This window comes from Cenococcum geophilum (assembly GCF_001692895.1).
Source record: "Cenococcum geophilum 1.58 unplaced genomic scaffold K441scaffold_23, whole genome shotgun sequence".
NCBI classification, from domain to species: Eukaryota; Fungi; Ascomycota; class Dothideomycetes; order Gloniales; family Gloniaceae; genus Cenococcum; species Cenococcum geophilum.
In genome coordinates this window covers 555,065-571,645 of record NW_027137581.1, presented here as the reverse complement: position 1 = coordinate 571,645, position 16,581 = coordinate 555,065, and the positions used below count along the sequence as shown (strand labels likewise).

General features: G+C 39.0%; 3 protein-coding genes across 3 annotated transcripts; all 3 read right to left on the bottom strand.

Annotated features, from left to right (window-relative positions):
* Positions 1–1,338: 1,338 nt before the first annotated feature.
* K441DRAFT_440666 (uncharacterized protein) lies at positions 1,339–1,503 on the bottom strand (the record flags this gene model as incomplete). Its single annotated transcript, XM_067641672.1, has 1 exon — positions 1,339–1,503. A coding segment is annotated over one exon (165 nt), but the record flags the coding sequence as incomplete, so codon positions are not given.
* An 8,718-nt stretch (positions 1,504–10,221) lies between these two features.
* Positions 10,222–10,470, bottom strand: K441DRAFT_562092 (uncharacterized protein; the record flags this gene model as incomplete). The annotated part of the gene is made up of 1 exon (XM_067643553.1): positions 10,222–10,470. A coding segment is annotated over one exon (249 nt), but the record flags the coding sequence as incomplete, so codon positions are not given.
* A 276-nt stretch (positions 10,471–10,746) lies between these two features.
* On the bottom strand, positions 10,747–10,914 carry K441DRAFT_562659 (uncharacterized protein; the record flags this gene model as incomplete). The annotated part of the gene is made up of 1 exon (XM_067643568.1): positions 10,747–10,914. A coding segment is annotated over one exon (168 nt), but the record flags the coding sequence as incomplete, so codon positions are not given.
* Between the last annotated feature and the right edge of the window lie 5,667 nt (positions 10,915–16,581).

Here is a 16,581-nt window from a genome sequence, read left to right as displayed (position 1 = left end):
AAGCCTCTATAACGGCTATTAGTATTATATCTATACTTTAAGAATAATAAGTAGAAATATAGAAGTTTTTTTATAAACGCCCTTATATAAAACTAAGCTACTTTAAATTAATAATAAGCCGAATAAGAAGTATAACACTAGTAATTAATCGAAGACCTCTAAGAAGAAATCCGCACACTTAAGATACCTATATTAGGGCCTTAAGACTAAACACTATCTTTAGAGATAAATACGCGGAACGTAAGCCCTAAACCTATAATAGCTATCTACCTTAAACCAACTACTATACTAAAATGATCTAAACGACTACTAGATCCCCTAGTATTTACTAGTAAATAATAAGAACTTTAATTATTCCTAAGCTAGTTTAAAAATAAGCTAACTAATAATGCTAACCGCTACCTAACTAAAGCTAACCGACTCTGTTATGCCCTAAGTTAATTAAGAAAAGAGGCAGCTAACCTTATTAAACCTCTTTAACCAAACTTAGTATAAAGCCTAGTTATACTTTTTAAAGCTATATACAGTAACCTAAACCGCTAAGCTATTACTTAAAGGAAAATAAACTATATAGCTTAAGGAACGAAAAGCTTCCCGCGATGTAGGCGCAAACAAGTCAAACGCACGTGATGTTCTAACTTAATAAGGAAGCGTGCCTTAATATACACTGGGTAGACTTTAGTATACGCTACATAGGCTATAAAATACGCACCCGTGCTTGCGCGTACGTCAGTGTAAAACTGTTGGGGACCTCCGTAACGTCATAGGCTTTCGCACAAGGCTCGGCGCTTTTATAGAGACTTGCTGTTTGCTAGGCTGTTAAAGCTACTTGTAGACAATCTTCTGCATCTAGAGCACGCGGCCAGCAAGGCATGGCTTTGGTAATATGGAGTTCTGTGCAAGGGAAAGTCAATGTATTGATGTTCAAAGCGGCAGTATATTTTAGGCAATAAGTTAGCCTAAATAAGGAGGCGGTAATGTAAATCGGTCATAACTAGGGTCACCTTCATAACCCCATCACATACGTTATACTGTATAAGGAAGCGCTATAGGAAATAGGCGTGTGCAACGAATAGCTTTAATTTCATTAGGCTCTGGGGTAACCCGCTTTCGTTTTAGGGTCTTATTACTTTAACTCTTTCGCGAAATTTTGTTTAAGACACGCTCCAAGCTACGCATGGCTTTCTTTCGCTTACTTACAAGAGATAAGTTAGGGGTATTAAAGAGAACAAAATCTACGTTCTTTCATTTTAATATTTTGCGTTAAGGCGTTTCTTATCAATGGCATAGTCAAGCTAAGGCTTGGATGAATTTAACGCGAGAGTTGTCGTTTTTGAATGGCTTAAACAGCATTCTGGCGATGGTGGCCCGCTCTCGGATTTCAAACTTAACTCGTAGCAATGTCAGCACCTCCGTTGGACCCTTCCCACTGAGCTGCTGGGCGATCTCAATTGTATTGGCTGAATCATGGAAGTCGCGAATAGCCTTGCTTAATCGTTCCCGATGCAATCTTTAATATATTGTGCCAATCTTCCGTTTGGTATCTTCATATTGCTAATACAAATCGGTTCCTATGGCCTTAGTAGTAAGCCAGAAGCCTACATTACGGATTCAGTTCTTATGCTCTTCTCGCTCGCTGCGAAGCTTTTTAAGCTTGGGGTGGTTCCGGAGTTCTTCGACCTGATCGTCACTAAGCTCGGTAGGTGCGCGCCAATCTCGTGACAGGCCCATTCTTGCGACAGATTCGATGAGGAGATCTTGTAAAGGACTCCCAAAATAGATGCTTTGGTAATCGCCCCCTAATCTCCTCCCTTCCCTCCCCTCCCTTTCTTCCCCTTCCTCTCATTGCTTAGCACTAAGCCATTATATTATTATTAAGCCATTGCGTTGCCGCCAAGCTATCGCGTTATAGTACAATCGTGTTATTGTGTTAAGGTAGTAGACAGCTACGCGGCAATTTGGTTATTAGGTGATTAAAAATATTTAGTATATAAAGCTTTAAATTGGAATTATAATTAACTACTCTATTATATCCTATATAGAGGGCTCTGTATTAAAGCTTTGCAGTTTAAATATATACTAGATTTGTAATTAATATAATCTTAATTACTGTCACGGAACCCCACCGCAGGGGCCTCCATAGGAGAGCCCCGTGCTCTCGCGTACACCTCGCGTACAGCTTATGTCAGCTACGCGTAGGTATATCACCTCCTTACGCCCTCGACCCTTACGATCGATCGCGCAACGTCTTGTAGACTCCTCGAATACATACGCTCTGTAGCCACTGCCCTCGTTCCGTGACAGTATATCACCTCCTTACGCCCTCGACCCTTACGATCGATCGCGCAACGTCTTATAGACTCCTCGAATACATACGCTCTGTAGCCACTGCCCTCGTTCCGTGACATTACGTTGCGCCTTTTTACCACCGACGCTCAGCCTATGACCAATTCTACGTCTCTGCAATACTGCAGGCGCTGCCAAAAGTAGCGTGTCTACGAATTACCTCACTTTATACTTCCAAGGAACCCATAATAGTAAGACGATATTCCTTACTAGCTATTATGTTAAACCTAAAGAATAATCTAATACCTATACTTAACCTACAACGCCAATTAATCCTAGGAGAATTTAATTTATTAGCCCTAACCCCTAAGGAAATAGACACCGATAATGTCTTATCTTTTATTAACTATATAACTATGGACAAGTAAATAGAAGGGCTACTACCTATTAAAATCAAAATATAAGACGCCGAGACGTTTGCAAAAATGGTAGCACGAAACCCTAATAAATACTACCACCTTCTATAGAACTACCACCTAAAGCTTATACGAGCTAAGATGCATACTGCCTAAGATCGCGATATTATCTAAGACCTATAAGCTTATAAGGCGCTCGCTAACAATATACGTTAAGAAACTAAAAACAACCTTTGTATGTCTAAACGCGACGTCTAATAGTTAAAGAAGAATAAGATTGCACTAATTGCTACAGTTACTAAAAAAGAAGGCATAATTAAATACCTATAATCTTAGCTTAATAAGCATATTTATAATAACACTAGATACTTCTTTACTATATATAACACCACCTAAGTCTTTATGCCCCTAGTAACTTTACCTACTTAACGCTTAATAAAGGGTTAGCGCTAAGCAGCTTTACCTAATAGGAACCCCTACTAAAGCAGCGATAATAAAAGCTATAATAATTAGACCTAAACTGTTACTATAGGATCTAATATATGCTACCCTAATCCCCTAGTCTTTTAAGGAGATCGTAAGGAATATAGCTACTAGAAGATATAAATCCGCAAAAAACTAACTTAGAGTGCCTACCTTTTTCCTACGGAAGATACTAAGATTGGCTATATTATTGGGCGAATAAAGGGTATACTATTTAACAGACTCTTCGCCTAATAGGAGACTAGTAGCCCCTAGAAGTAGTAGTCTTACTAAAAAGTCCTTAATAATCTTAACCTAATATACTACGACTATAACCTACTAGCCACTAACTAAGCTAAACTACATGCCCTAAAAATAAGCCCTACTAAATTATTTAATAAGTTCTATATTAAATTCCAAAAATATACTAGAGCCCTCGCCTAAGACAATATTAAAGACCAGGAGGATCTCTTTAAAAAAGTTACTTATTACCTTAGTTACGCAGCCGCTAGCTATAACTATAACGATATTTATAAAATAGTAATAGCCCTATAGAAGATTAAACGACGACTAAATTAGATTGCTACTGCTAACCTTTACTTAAAGACCTTTCTATAGAAGCCCTCTGGGCCTACTAAACCTATATATACTAAGCCACCGACGCCTACTACCTTAGGTGCCACTAGAGCTAATATTAACCTCTCTATACTAACCTTTCCGTAAAAACTCCTAGACGGAGAGCGCGAACTACTCTGGAAATTAGGACGCTGCTATAAATACCATTAAGAAGGCTATTATTGCGATAACCTAAACTACCTAATAGCTAGGTTTAGTACCTACCGCCTAATACCTAACCTAATGCCCTAAACACTAAATATATCGCTATATGCTACTACCGTACAAGACAAAGATGTAGTAATAGTAGTAGAATCGGATACGGAAACGGAAAACACTAAGTCCTAGCCCTAAGTTGTAGGTTAGGACGCCCTAATAATAGAGGGATCTATATATCGGCCTACTTAATAGATAACTTAGTAAAAATAAACGGATAGAAATAGATAGTTTTACCTATAATAGGAACTACTGCTATAAAATAATATAAAAGCCGTTCTATAATTAACTATAGAGCTATTAACTAATTTATAGATACCTAACTCGTGCGCACTTATAACCTACCTACTTTACCCCTTACTAAAGCCCACGCCCTATAACTCGCTAACGGTAGTTATACCGTATAGAAGATTACCTACGTAGTATAACTCTACTTAGATATAAATAGGCACCAGGAAGAGCTCTGGGCCTATATTATACCACTTACTAACTACCCTATTATCCTTAGAATAAGCTAGGTTAAATAATATAACCCTACCATTAACTAGGAAAAGAGAGAAGTAACCTTTAACTCTAAATACTATAGAGAGACTTACCTAGGATATAGCCTAGCCGCCTTTATTTACTTACTAGGATATTAACCTAAAAAACCCCTTATTACTCTACCTATAACTAACTACCACTATATAAATGCCGCGGCCTTTTACCGCATAGTATATAGGAAAGGCTAGACCATTGCTACAGCTTCCTAATTATAACTATATAAGCTTGACAAAAAATAAAACTACGTCCTTTATAGTAATAGGATAGATATAGTTAACCTTTTAAAAGACAACGCCCCTATAGAACTCCATAGACTTTTACCTTTAAACTTTAAGAAGTTTATAAAACTTAAAAAAGGATTTACTAACGAAGAACTCCACAAGCTCCTCCCTAAGAGGTACTATAACTTTATTAATATATGCTTATAAAAGGGCGTAGATATACTCCCCCTATATCGACCTAATAACTATACTATTAATATTAAATAAGGAAAAACGCCACCTTATAAGAGACCCTACCTAATATTAAAAGATAAACTTCTAGTTATAAGAAAGTATATTAATAAGCACCTTAATAAAGGGTTTATTCGTCCTAGCATATTACCAATAGCTACCCCTATTCTTCTTACTAAGAAGCTAAGAAAAGGTATCCGATTCTATATTAACTATAGAGGACTTAATACTATTATAATTAAAAACTAATACCCAGTACTGCTTATACGGGAGACCCTTAAGCGGCTTAGCTAAGCCAAAATCTATACTAAGCTTAATATTATCGCCGCCTTTAACTATCTTTAAATACGGAAAGGTAATAAATGGAAAACCGCATTCGTATCGCGCTTTAGCTAATTTAAATATACCATTATACCCTTTAGCATATATAACGGCCTAGGCACCTTTTAAAGCTATATTAATAACGCTTTACGGGACTACCTTAACGACTTCTACTCCGCATACCTAGACGATATACTTATTTATAGTAATAACCCTTCTAATTATACCGAACACGTTTAAAAGGTCTTATAGCGCCTTAGGGACGCAGAACTTTATATTAACTTAAAGAAATATAAATTCTTAGTTACAGAAGTAAAATACCTTAAACTAATTGTTACTACTAAGGGTGTCTATATAGACCCCAAGAAGGTATATATAATTACTAAATAGCAAGCCCCTAACTGCATTAAGGATATATAAGCCTTCCTTAGTTTCGCCAACTTCTATTAGAAATTTATATACAACTTCTTAGGCGTAGTAGCACTACTTATAGTAATAATGCGAACGAAGGGCCTTTCTACAAAAGGAAGAAAAACGTACTTACGCTTTACCTAGACGCCTAAATGCGAGAAGGCGTTCTAAGACCTTAAAAATGCCTTTACTAAAGCACCTATCCTAGCCTACTTTATACTAGGACAATAACTCTATCTTAAAACCGATTCCTTAGACCACGTTAACGCAGGCGTCCTCTCCTAGATAGGCGATAACGGTTTCCTTTACCTAGTTATATTCTACTTATCTAAGCTTATACTATAAAAGTATAACTATAAAATCTATAATAAAGAACTCCTTGCAATTATATAAGCGTTTAAAATTTTTTAACTAGAACTCTCCTTAGCAGAGCCTAACTAGCTAACTAAAGTCCTTACAGACTATCGTAACCTTAAGTACTTTATAACTATAAAGTAGCTAAACTAATGCTAAGTATATTAGAACGAGTTCCTCTCTAGTTTTAACTTTAAAATTATATATAGACTAGGAGTATAAGGTACTAAACCTAATAGCCTAATACGCCGCTCGCAAGACCTTTCTTAGTCTAAAAATAACTCTTATAATTAGTTCCAATAACAAACAATCCTAAAAGTATAAAATTTAGCCCTAGGTATATTACCTATAATAGAGCCAACTATACCTTAGCTTTATACTATAGAACTAGAGTTACCTTCTAAAATTAATAAGCTTATTACCACAGTACATAACACCTTTATTAACCTATTACTGCATTAACTTATTACCGCAAAGACTGCCAGCGCCCGTATACTACCTATTAACCTCTAAAGCTTAGGCCAGATTAATATAGCAGCCTTAAAAGTAAAAGAAAATAGGCTCTATTATAGAGGTCGCCTATTTATCCCTAACTTAGAAAATCTATAACGGCAACTAATCTAAATAGTCCACGACCTCTAATTAAGCGGCCACCTAAGTAGAGGAGGAACCTACGAGCTTCTTAGCCGATACTACTTCTAGCTAAAAATAATAGACTTAGTTAAATACTTTATAGGCGCCTGCTATAGTTATAAGCGCGCTAAGGCCTTTAATACAAAGTACTAAGGACTATTACACCCTCTACTGGTACCTATATAATAATAGGCAGATATCGCCATAGATTTTATTATTAACCTACCACCCTATAAATAACACGGCTATACCTATAAGAACATCCTTATAATAATATACCGACTTATAAAAGAGCACCACTACGTCCTAACCAAAGGCGTAGCCGTTAGCGATATTACTAACGCTTCCTTCGCGAAGTTTACCGACTATATAGGCTACCTAACTTAATTACGTCCGACTAAGGTATATAATTTAACTCTAATATATAGAGACGAATCTGCTAACGCCTTAGCATCTCTGTTAAGATGTCTATATCCTTCCACTATAAAACTACTAGGTAATTAGAAAACACTAATGCTAGTATAAAAGTGTACCTATAATAGGTAGTCGCCTATAGTTAAAATAACTGGGTAGATTACCTCCTACTAGGTAAATTTATAGCGAATAACTACGTCTTAACTACTATAGGACTTACCCCGTTCTTCGCGAATAAAGGTTATTACCCCTAATCCGGTATAGAGCCACTAGAACCTATTAATAAGAAACTGCTATATAAAAAACGCCTTAAGATACTGCTTGCCGACTAGCATACAGACCGTATAAAAAATCTACTTAACTACTATAAGGGAGAAATGGCCTAGGCTTAAGCAAAGTAGGCCTACTTCGCTAACCGCTATAAAACGCCACTACCAGAAATACATGTTGGCGACTAGGTATAGCTAGATATACATAATATCTCTATATAGAGGCCTATAAAGTCACTTAATTACAAAAACCTTGGCCCCTATTTAATTAAACGAGTTATTAATAGGGGAGCCATATATAAGCTAGAACTCCCGCCTACCCTAGCCACCCACGGGATATAGCCTATATTTCACCTATAGCTACTACACCTCTATTAGCCTAACCCTTTACCGGGGCAGATATAGCCTAAACCCCTACTAGTATTAATCCGAGATAAGAACGAAGATAAGAACCACGAGGAGTGGACCGTTAAACGAATTATCAACTCTAAATACTTTAGCAAAGGCAGAGGACAACGGCTCTACTACAGAGCTATATATATAGGATTTGATATAAATTAGCCAGAATAGTAACTATAGGAAGACTTTAAAAATGCAAAGGATCTAATTAGCGACTTTTACTACGCGAACCTATAGAAACTGGGCCTAAGTAGAGATTTTATACCTAATCCTCTATAGGAGCCCTTATAGAGTTAAACCGTTATATATTACCACGTAAGGGCAAATTGCCGTTAGATTGCGGTAAAGTGCGATTATATAACCGGAATATCGTTAAGATATCTAGGAACTTTAACCGGCGGTTAAAGTTATCTAATTAGTTGGATTTTTAGATGCCAAGCCTTATTATATAACGTTGTTTTAAACCTTTAGCAATACCCCCCTTTCTTCTTTTCTATACCTTAAGTGTCCCTTTTATATATATATAGTAACCACAGCGTTGCCGGAGCTCCGCCTCTATAGAAGGGGGGTAGTATTACGGAACCCTACCATAGGGGCCTCTATAGGAGAGCCCCGTGCTCTCGCGTACACCTCGCGTATAGCTTATGTCAGCTACGCGTAGGTATATCACCTCCTTACGCCCTTAACCCTTACAATCGATCGCGTAACGTCTTATAGACTCCTCAAATACATACGCTCTGTAGCCACTGCCCTTATTCTATAATAATTACTAGCTATAAAAGCTCTATTAAATAACCCTAAGCTAAAAGCCTCTAAGCTAATAGCTTTTAGATTAAAAGCTTCTAAATTAAGGCTTTATATTAAAGCTCTAAATAAAAGGCTTAGTAAGCGTAAACTCAGTCAAAATTTTCATTAGTTTTTACCCTAACGATTATCTTTATTAGTTTATTCTTTAGCATTAGATGCCGCTTTATTCTAATTAAAGATATATTTCTTTAAATACTTGCTAGATTATTAGGGAATCGTTCTTAGAATATATTAAACGAACTATTATAGTAACTAGATGCCTTGCGGATTGGAGATGTTAGTATACTATATTAAACAGCGTGTTTAATAGGTAAGCGCTTAATAAGCGCGCCTATAATTCATTAATTATTAATATAATTAATCGCAACCAGGAATTGTTATTAAGTAATTAATCGCAACTATAAATTCTTATTAAGCGCCTATAATTAATTAATATAAAACCTCACTAATAGAGGGGTAGTTCGTAATAGACTTTTAGTATTAAGGTGTCCGATTTTAATAAGGTATGTAGTATTAATCTAATTAGATCACTTGGGAATATAGCAATTAAATCCGCTAAGATTAATAAGTTTAGCGTAGTCTACCACTAGAACACGTTTATTAGCTATATTTACTTGCGCCTATCCCTATAGAGCTTTTTTAATTGTTTTTTAACCTCTATTACCTTAACTACTTCCAATACTATGCCTTTTAACCCCTTCTAACGAACTAAACAAAGGCCTAAAACTTCGCCCTTACCCTTACCGTCTTTATTATTATTAAATCTGACACCGTTAATATATAAGTTTAGCTCTGCTAACGACGTAATTACTAATAACTAAAAACCGCCTAGCTAATAAGACAATTAAGGCGCTAGAGCTTTAGAAGAGCTAGTTAAATAAAGGGTATATAGGAAAGGATAAGGATAACTAAGGGGTATAGGGAGGACCTATTTTTAGAGTGTATATTTACTATATTAGGCGAAGCTCTACTAAAAAATTATCTAGTACCTAGTGTTACGGGAACTACCTATAACACCGTCCCTATATAATCTAACAATTTAATACTTTTAACGACCTAATACTTTCTAATATAACCTGGTAGCAGCTTGCCATACCTTGCCGTAATATGCTACATCTGACGTAATCTGACGGCAACTTGCCAATTCTGCCAAATTCTGCTAGTGAACGATATTGAGTCGCGCAGCTCGACTAGGCGAGCCAGCGCTAGCTAAGTAAGCTAATGGCGATTTTCCATCCCTGGGATGGAAAATCCTAATTGGCCAGAACCTCCACGCAAGCAGTTGTACGTGCTTACGCACCGTGCCAAGCCTCCCTGAATATCTTTGCGAGCTCGCTTGCAATTCTCCTTTTCCTTTCTTCACGCAACGTCTTAATTCTCTACTTATCTTTATAGTTAGCATACCTAATAGCTTCTAATTAAGCTTATTACTACTACCTCTAGCGACTCTATAATACCCAGATTCTCTATTACAGACTACCTAATTAGGTAATTCTTGGCAATTAATCGCAATTACGAAGGCGCGCGGCATTGAAATCCGTCCATTTTTATTGGTTGCGTACGCGAATTAGGAACACCAAAGAGACTTACCCTACTATAGTAAATTGTATACAAATTAAAGTATTAACTATAGAATTCATTCCCGCCTTTAAATTCTATAATAAGAGTATTAATAGCAGCCATTCTTGTCACTAAAGCACGTATCCTATCCTGTGGAAACTTGTCCCACTTCGCTCTCCACGCGCAATCAGTCCATTCTATTGTATGTAGGGCATTCCACTGCTTTATAATCTCTATTCTTAATGGCATCCAAACCCCCTTAATTGCGTTTATTTCTGGAGAGTTACTAATATATTCTAGTATAGGAATGCCCTCTTTTTAAAGCCTCCGCTAGGTCTATTTGCTTATATGCGAAGGAGCGTTATCCTGTTAAAAAATATAAGGAAGTTAATCGCATTTAAAAGTGTCTAGATTATAGCGTTGGAGCATAAGTTCCTTCTAATAAGGAATTAGCTTTGGCTTAAGGACTTCGTACGTATAACGTAGATTATTAACTCTACCTCGTGATGCCCCCTTTTTAAACATATTCTTCTTCTAAAAGACCTCCCAAGAAGCACGTTGTGTAGGCCACTTTTGCCCCTTCTTATCCTATTTCTTTTCTTTCTCTTTTTCTTGAGTATTAAAAGCTGCACGGCACTCAGCTTCTATCTCTTCCTTATTTATCCGTTCTATCTCTGCCTTATTTACCTCCTTTTGTTCCTCCGTTTCTTTATAGTAGATATAGCAAGGCCCTTTATAATTGTATATAAAGCACCCCTAAAACATAACCTCTAAGTAGTTATTATACCGCCGTTCAATACAATCCGGGTAATATCTCTCCTCATCTCCTATTAACCGTGAGATATTTTACATACCACGTTTTGCGGAGATGATAATAGAGGCTTCGTTAGAGAAAATAACCTTCTACTACTCTTCTATTCCCTAGTCCTTCCGTAATAACGCCACCTTATACTATTAAGCTCTTTAGATATCCGTAAGACTTAGCTTCTTTGTGGACTTTGCTCGGCGGAGGCCACGGGCCTATAACTTCTTCTTAATTGTTCTACGGTGGACATTAAAAAAGCCCTCTTCTTTAGCAACAATATGCCATAGCTTCTTTCTTTGTATTTTGTTCAACGTACAAGCTTCCATTAACTTAATAACCTCTTTATCTATAATCTTCTTAGAGGCCCCACTGCCTTTTTTATACTTAATTTGCTCCACTTGCTCTTAAATTGTGGGGGGAAGGAGGCCCTTTTCGTCGTACTAGATTTGGACCTCTGCGGAGGCATTTTTAATATCTATAGCAGTTGATTTGGCAAGCCCTGCTCTACGCGCAGCTTCAGCTTAATAGACATAAAGTAAGTGGGTTAAGAAGACAGCTTTATCGACGTCAGTAGCGTGCTTCCCCATAATCAAAAAGTAATAAATTTAGATTAGTGTTAGTGGGACGAGGAGCTTTTAGTAGGGTTCGCTAACAAAAATCCTCGCCAATGTAACCAATAAAAATGGACGGATTTCAATGACGCGCGCCTTCGTATTCAATTAATTAGCTAATTTTTATTAGTTAATCAATCACAACTAGGATTTTGGCCAATCAATCGCAATTAGGGGTCCCTACCTGCGATTAATTGCCTGTCAAACACGCTAATATTGAAAGTCCAAGGGATTACCATGGACGACAATATCTATTTACTAAAGCTCCCCTCCCTATTACTACCTACAACAACTCAGACGTTGCCTAACTTTTTTAGACTTAAGTAATTGTCAATATGTTGGCCAAATCTAGAGTTCTTAGCGTTATTCTATCCTGCCTTCCCTTGCATATCTATAAACCCTTCCCTATTGCAGCACCCGCAGGCCGTGCTATACTTTAGAGAGTGCAGCCTACTGGCTGGTCACTTCCACATCATATAAAGCTCGGGGACCATTCTAGGCCGCTTAGTCGATCGATCCGCGTCAGCGCGGAAAGGGCAATTTAGTAAACGCCGTGGCAATGGTGCCTAGAGTTCTTCGGTCAACCGCCTAAGTTATGTTCTTAATGTGGTAGCGATACCAAGATTAAGGGCACATGTAATACGATCTTGCTGTCTGGGCCACAAGGAAACTGTCCTCCGGCAGGACCTTACGACCAATGCGCTAGTTATTACTGCAAGTGCTCTAAAAACGGCGGACCGGATAACAGCCCCAAAGTCACAATAACAACAGTCATTGACGGTTAGACGGGAACTGCGATTTGGGAACCTCTAACACTGACCGAATACAAAATCCTGAGAGTGTCGACAACAGTAACGCTGACGGAGACGGCTACTTCCTCAGGAGGGTCCGAGGTGGAGACTGTTGCGGTGCGTAGTATCTTGCCTGTAAGTATCCCCAAAATGGCGCCTCAGACAAAGCTTACAATACTCTATGTAGTACAGTCTGGTGCTGCCGGGGCAGCCCTACCTCTTAAGCCGCCTTCTTAACCGCCTAAGGGATCCAAAGAGGACGACGTAAGGTATCAGAAAGACCCTAAAGAGAATTGCTTAGATTGTGGAGGCGCCGACCTCCTTGGGTTGTGTAGTAGTGGAAGTAAGGTAGGATGTAAGTTCTCTGCGGTAAATAAAAGTGTATTAAGGAGCAATATGCCAACCTACCACTAACATAGGTCCTTGCGAAGAGCAACAATGTCCTGCGGACGGGCTACCGAAATGCTTATCTTTGGAATGTGGCGGCGATGTAAGACTGCTTTATTTTGCGTACTTGCGTGGGAACGTACCGCTTACGGTTTTCTAGGACGGGAACTTGAAATGCAAAGCTAGTGGCAAACTTAAAGGATGCCAATGCTGCCCGGGTGAAGAATCTTCTTGCTTTAGTAACGACTGTAAGGGTGATAAGTAACACCATTGCTAAGCAGAGAAGCTCAAAGGATATTTTTATTCCAATTTGTTTGGCAGCGTGGACGCTCTGAATGACGAACCGTGGCCCCTGTTGCCTGATAATGCCGCAATAAAGTCCGCTGCAGCTGCGGCCTTTACGACGATATGGGGCGGAGACTTGTCTCGAGCTACTAATGTATTACGTCTTTATAGAGGCGCCTGAATCAATCCAGAATGCCCAAGGACTACTGCTAGTGCGGTAACAACTACGGTACTTTCTACTCTTAGGCAACTGGGGACAATCCATGCCCCTTTAGCCCCTCGTCAACGGGTGTGCTTATAACTTAGTCAACACCGCCACCTACCCCTACTACTACTACCCCCCCACCTCCCCTACTTCCTCCACCTTTATCGGCACCGGTACCGCCTCCCCCTTTAATAACTAAGTGTAATTATAGTTGGTATGGGGTGCCATTTTGCTCCCTGGAATGCGGTCCGGTATACAGCATTGTATAAATCAAATATTTATATTACGAGGAATTTTCGTTTTATAACGTAACTATCAATGTTAGTCCGTGGGTTTATATTTTTGTTAGACACATATAGGCTTATGCAATAATTATTATAGGGCGTGTCCGTTTGTCTAAAAAAATTTCGTAGCATTATAAGAGAAGCTGTATAATCTGCTTATAACTAAAAATTGAAATCCCTATTATACTAAACACTAAAGGTATATTATAGTAGTAGAAATTCTAGAGTTATGATATTAAGTACCATTGCTCAGAGAAACACGTATTATGACGCCGTACGGCCTTTGTAACTAGCGGTGCCCGGGACGTTTTCTATATTGCCGCCCCATATCTTCTTAAATGCATTCTTGGCAGCCTGTTTATGCTCCTCTTAGGTTGGCAACTCTAAATTATAAGGATTGACGCTGATGTAACCCGCATTCTTGGTCCACACATTGTCATTAGCATTGTCCTCATCACCACTCTTCGGGACTACGCTGCCTGTTAATCCTCGTCCAGAACGCGCCATCTCCTTTGACTTAGTTTTTTTATTATCTCTTACTGCTTCGCGCATATGGGTTGACGAAGACGGATTCTCTGGCCCCTGAGGTTCATACTAAGGGATGACCATAGGGTAGGGATTGCGTAAATTAAATCGCTTATTTGTATTAAAAGGCGGGCGCTAATAGATCCCTAGGTTACTGGAAAAAGCGCAATGGCGATATGTCCGCGACACAGAGATTGAGTAGGCCATGCAGTGGTAGCAATAGACGCAATGGGGATTATTGGTGAAGCTACAGTTGCATACACTATACTTATTGGAGTCGTATAGAGACACACAGTGCACTAATATATGGACCTTTAAGGATTTAGCATAAACTAAGCAAATTCCTTTTACTACTGTGGGCGTATGCGTACAGGATTATTCCCATTACACGTCTCTTAATACTTAGCTGCCATCTTGTCTAAGGAGTCCTTAGTTCCTATAGAAGATTCTAGGGCTTATGTGGCTCCTTTTACTTAGATAGCGGCGTAGAGGAATTGAAGAGAGGGAAAAGGAAGATGGGCAAGATTCGAGAAGGGGGAAGGGTAAGGGGCCTTATACAGCCATTTCAATAATATTGTTTAACTCGCTTAGAGCTAAACGTCGCGCATCTCCTACCCTATTAAAACAATGCACCTACTATAACTTTACTAGCATAGCTCCAATTTATATAAATAGTAGCTAATTTTATAGCTTTATTCTAGAGCTATAAAATAAGACCTTATTTTTAAAATATAAAGCCATATTGGTGGAGTTGTAGGGGGTATCCTTTAAGGGCTATGGAGACTTAAATTAAGGCTCTGCGCTGACTAATTGAAACTACCCCGCCCAAAAACTAGCACCCTATTATACCCCCTACAATCCTACTAATATGGCTCTAAACTATATAAATAGAGGCTAGTTTTATAGCTTTAGTAAAGGGCTATAAAATAAGGTCCTATTTATAAAATATAAAGCCATATTGGTAGAGTTATAGTAGGTGCATTGTTTTGATGGGGTGGGAGATGCGCGACGTTCGGCTCTAAGCGAGTTAATGATATTATTAAAATGGCTGTACCTTGCGCCGTTGCGGCGTAGTTAAGGTGTAATATATATATAGTCCGTGCGCGAACACGAAGGCTATTATAAAGCTCTTTTTATTAAAGTATAAGCAAAATTAATTATTGACCCGAGGTACGAGTGGTCTATACTTTCAGGCGTTTAAATTTTCAAACCCTGCCAAGCCAGCTTCCGGTTGGTTAGAAAAAAGTACGCGCGGTAAATCGCGGCAGAATCCACGCGACGAACTTCAAAACATCGAGCTTTACCTACACAAAGCTCCGACGAAGCTCAGTAAAAGCTCTACCAAAAGCTCTACTAAAGCTCTACTAAAGCTCTACCAAAGCTCTACTAAAGGCTCTACCAAAGGCTCTACCAAAGGCTTTGCGGCACCTCTGCCCACTTAGTGTACTGGCCACGCAGTAAATGAAGCACGCAGTGCGCAGGGGAGTCTAAGGGGTCTCCCCCTTAAAGCTCTGCTCGAAGCTCTGCTCGAAGCTTTACTCGAAGCCCTATACGGAGCTCCAAAGCTCTACTAATACGTAGCACTAATATACTAGGAAGGTTCTGCAATCGGCCGTATAACCGCCCATATGGTCGATCGCCGTACAATCGTCTCTACGAACGGCTCTACAAACGGCTCTACGAAAGGCTCTATAAACGGCTCTACGAAAGGCTCTACGAACGGCTCTACGAAAGGCTCTACGAAGGGCTCTACAAATATCTACACTATCGCCCGTACAAACGCCCATACAATCGATCAATTAAAAGTCCATACAATTGCCCATACGATCGTCTCTATAAACGTCTACAATTGATCACCCTTACGAGCGTCTGCACCCTACACGCCTATACGTGGCTCTATAGAAGCCCTACACGAAGCTCTACGCAAGGCTCTATATAAAGCTTTACACGAAGGTCTGTAAAAGCTCTACTAAAAGCTCTGCTAAAGTCTCTGCTAAAGACCCCGTAAGAGCTCTGCCCACGTAGTGAATGGAGCACGCAGTGCGCAGGGGGGGTCCAAGGGGGTCTCCCCCTTGAGCTGAAAGCTCTGCTCGAAGCTCTACTCGAAGCTTAATATAGAGCTCCAAAGCTCTACTTACACACAGCACTGATATACTAGGAAGTCTTACAGTTGTCTCTACGAACGTCTCTATAAACGCCTCTACAACGACTTTACAATTGCCCATATAATCGTCCGTACAGACGTCTCTACAAACGTCTATAATTGATCAATCGCCCATACAAACGCCCGTATAAACGCCTATATAATCGACCAATCAAACGCATACAATCAATTAAACGTCCATATGTGTCGACCGTTGAGGTCACTCTCAGGTACCACCTTATGACTCACCACCTTGTTCTCGTATGTCTTACTACTGTCTCGGTCAACGACACGGTCTACGACTCGGTCTACGATACGGTCAGCGAAGTAGTCTACTACCTATTTTCCTTATGTATTTATAGAGGCTCTAGAGCCACATTCAATAGA